A 1,911-nucleotide genomic window follows, 5' to 3' on the forward strand; every position below is an offset into this window, starting at 1 on the left:
AAAACTATATTACTTCTTGCTCGCTTCATGTCCTATACGTCATTATGCTAGTCTAAGCCACTAGACGATAGATGGCGCTTTCATGGATTTAATCATTTCCCATTTTGGTTCATACTGAGAAAAGATGCACATTTATCAAACTGTGATTTGATGTCACTATAAATCGTTTTATTACTGAAACTTTTAAAAAGCCTATAAAAAAACTCTAATCCACATTTGCCAAAAAAAATTCAACACAATGTAAATGAATAAAACACGGCCAGTTCTTTTATAAATAATTTATATTCCAACATACAAAACCCAACTTCCCAAACCATAAAAATACAAATTAATAAAAACAATCACTTAATTCATGTAAATCATTAAGTACATATACAAAAATTAACATTTATCAAATCACAGATGTCAAATTCTAAGCTGCAAGCAATCACTTTTAAGTACATAACAAACAAACTATTTTAATTAGGCTGAGAATAAAATATATAATTATTTGATTTTATCACGTTTTTGAGAGAATACATGCAACAAAAAAAAATATTTCTCGGCCTAACTTTTATGACGTTTAATAAGAATAAATTTATTGTCTTTTAGACTACATGCTTAAATATTTTTCAATAACAACAAAATTTGTTTTATTTAGATTCAGTTAATTATAAATGTACTGTTAATTTAATTTAAAGTTTTTGTATCTGGTTGCATTCAAATTAGGTAACTATGTGTAACTCTTTACTTCAGAAAAAACGAAAAAGAGTTATTTGAATATAGAACCATCAGTCTTATGCCATAAACGGAATGCAATGCGTATTCTCATATCAGTTGAGTATTCCTTAAAAAAAACTTAACATACAAATTCATAAACAAAAATACTTAGACAATACCTAAAAAAAAATTTAAAATAAATACAAACCTTCAAAAAAATATTAGTTTTCCTTTCATTTTTCTAAGAGAGATTACTTTTATAATTGTGAAATTCGGATATTATCTAAAATTTTATAACGCAGCTACCGTATTTCATAACATTCACTATTTGAATATCACATTTTATTTAGAATATTGTCGTTAAAATCAGATCTTAGATTGGCAGTATCAACATTCCTTAGCGTTTGTAATACGCAACAACTTTTTTATGAGGCGACATTGACATGGATAGTCGCCATATTTAAATTGAAAGTTGATGTGGGTTTGTGAGAGTACTTAAGTTTTACGAAGATTCAGATTAAATATAATAAAGAGAACCTTATGTATTACTTCGTTTATTCATGCATTCAACTATAGTTGTTTTTATTTGAATATTATCCCTCTTAATGGCTTAAATTGAGCAATGTTCAAGGTAATGGGCAAGCCACAGGCACTATGTAATTCCCTGGGGCTTTCAACAATTATTTTTCTATAACATTTTACTAAGGCCTTAAATTTCTCATAAACACCTAAGGCATTGCTTTAAAGGCGATTTGCTCAGCCAAATGGTTTCCCAGGCTTAAATTACGGCATTCAGGGATCATATTGGTCCGCATTAACGATACCCATGAAAGTCCGCATGGGTTTAAAATATCCGCATGGTGTTGGCACAGCCGTGGTTCATGCGGTACTGCACGTACATCATGCCGGAGTTGTGCCAGTAGTAGAGTGCTCCCAGCACTAGAACGTGCCACCATTGATGAGAATGGCCGATGTAGTCCACTTTGCCGGGGAACCAACGTTCTGGCACCTGAAATTATACGAGAATATTATTATTTAAATCCCGTAACTAAAAAACATGTGTCTAATGATTATCCTTAAATAGACTTGGATTTAGAAACATTTAACACATACACAATATACTTCGATTTAGTTACATTTGGCGGGACGAACTCTACTCCAAATTAGGCAGGTTTAGCCTAAGTCTCGCTATTGGACACTAACATCTCTTCT

The 1,911-nt window shown here is 31.1% G+C and overlaps 1 protein-coding gene across 2 annotated transcripts in view; it reads right to left on the minus strand.

Moving 5' to 3' along the window:
* Positions 1-940: 940 nt before the first annotated feature.
* LOC113497744 (progestin and adipoQ receptor family member 3) overlaps positions 941-1,911 on the minus strand; it is a 16,329-nt gene continuing 15,358 nt past the window's right edge. For both annotated transcript variants that reach the window (XM_026877438.1, XM_026877439.1), the window contains exon 7: positions 941-1,708. In XM_026877438.1, the coding sequence (XP_026733239.1) occupies positions 1,544-1,708 (165 nt within the window). In that variant the 3' untranslated portion in view covers positions 941-1,543. The remainder of the gene's footprint in view (positions 1,709-1,911) is intronic.

The sequence above is a fragment of the Trichoplusia ni genome, chromosome 9, assembly GCF_003590095.1.
Source record: "Trichoplusia ni isolate ovarian cell line Hi5 chromosome 9, tn1, whole genome shotgun sequence".
NCBI lineage: Eukaryota > Metazoa > Arthropoda > Insecta > Lepidoptera > Noctuidae > Trichoplusia > Trichoplusia ni.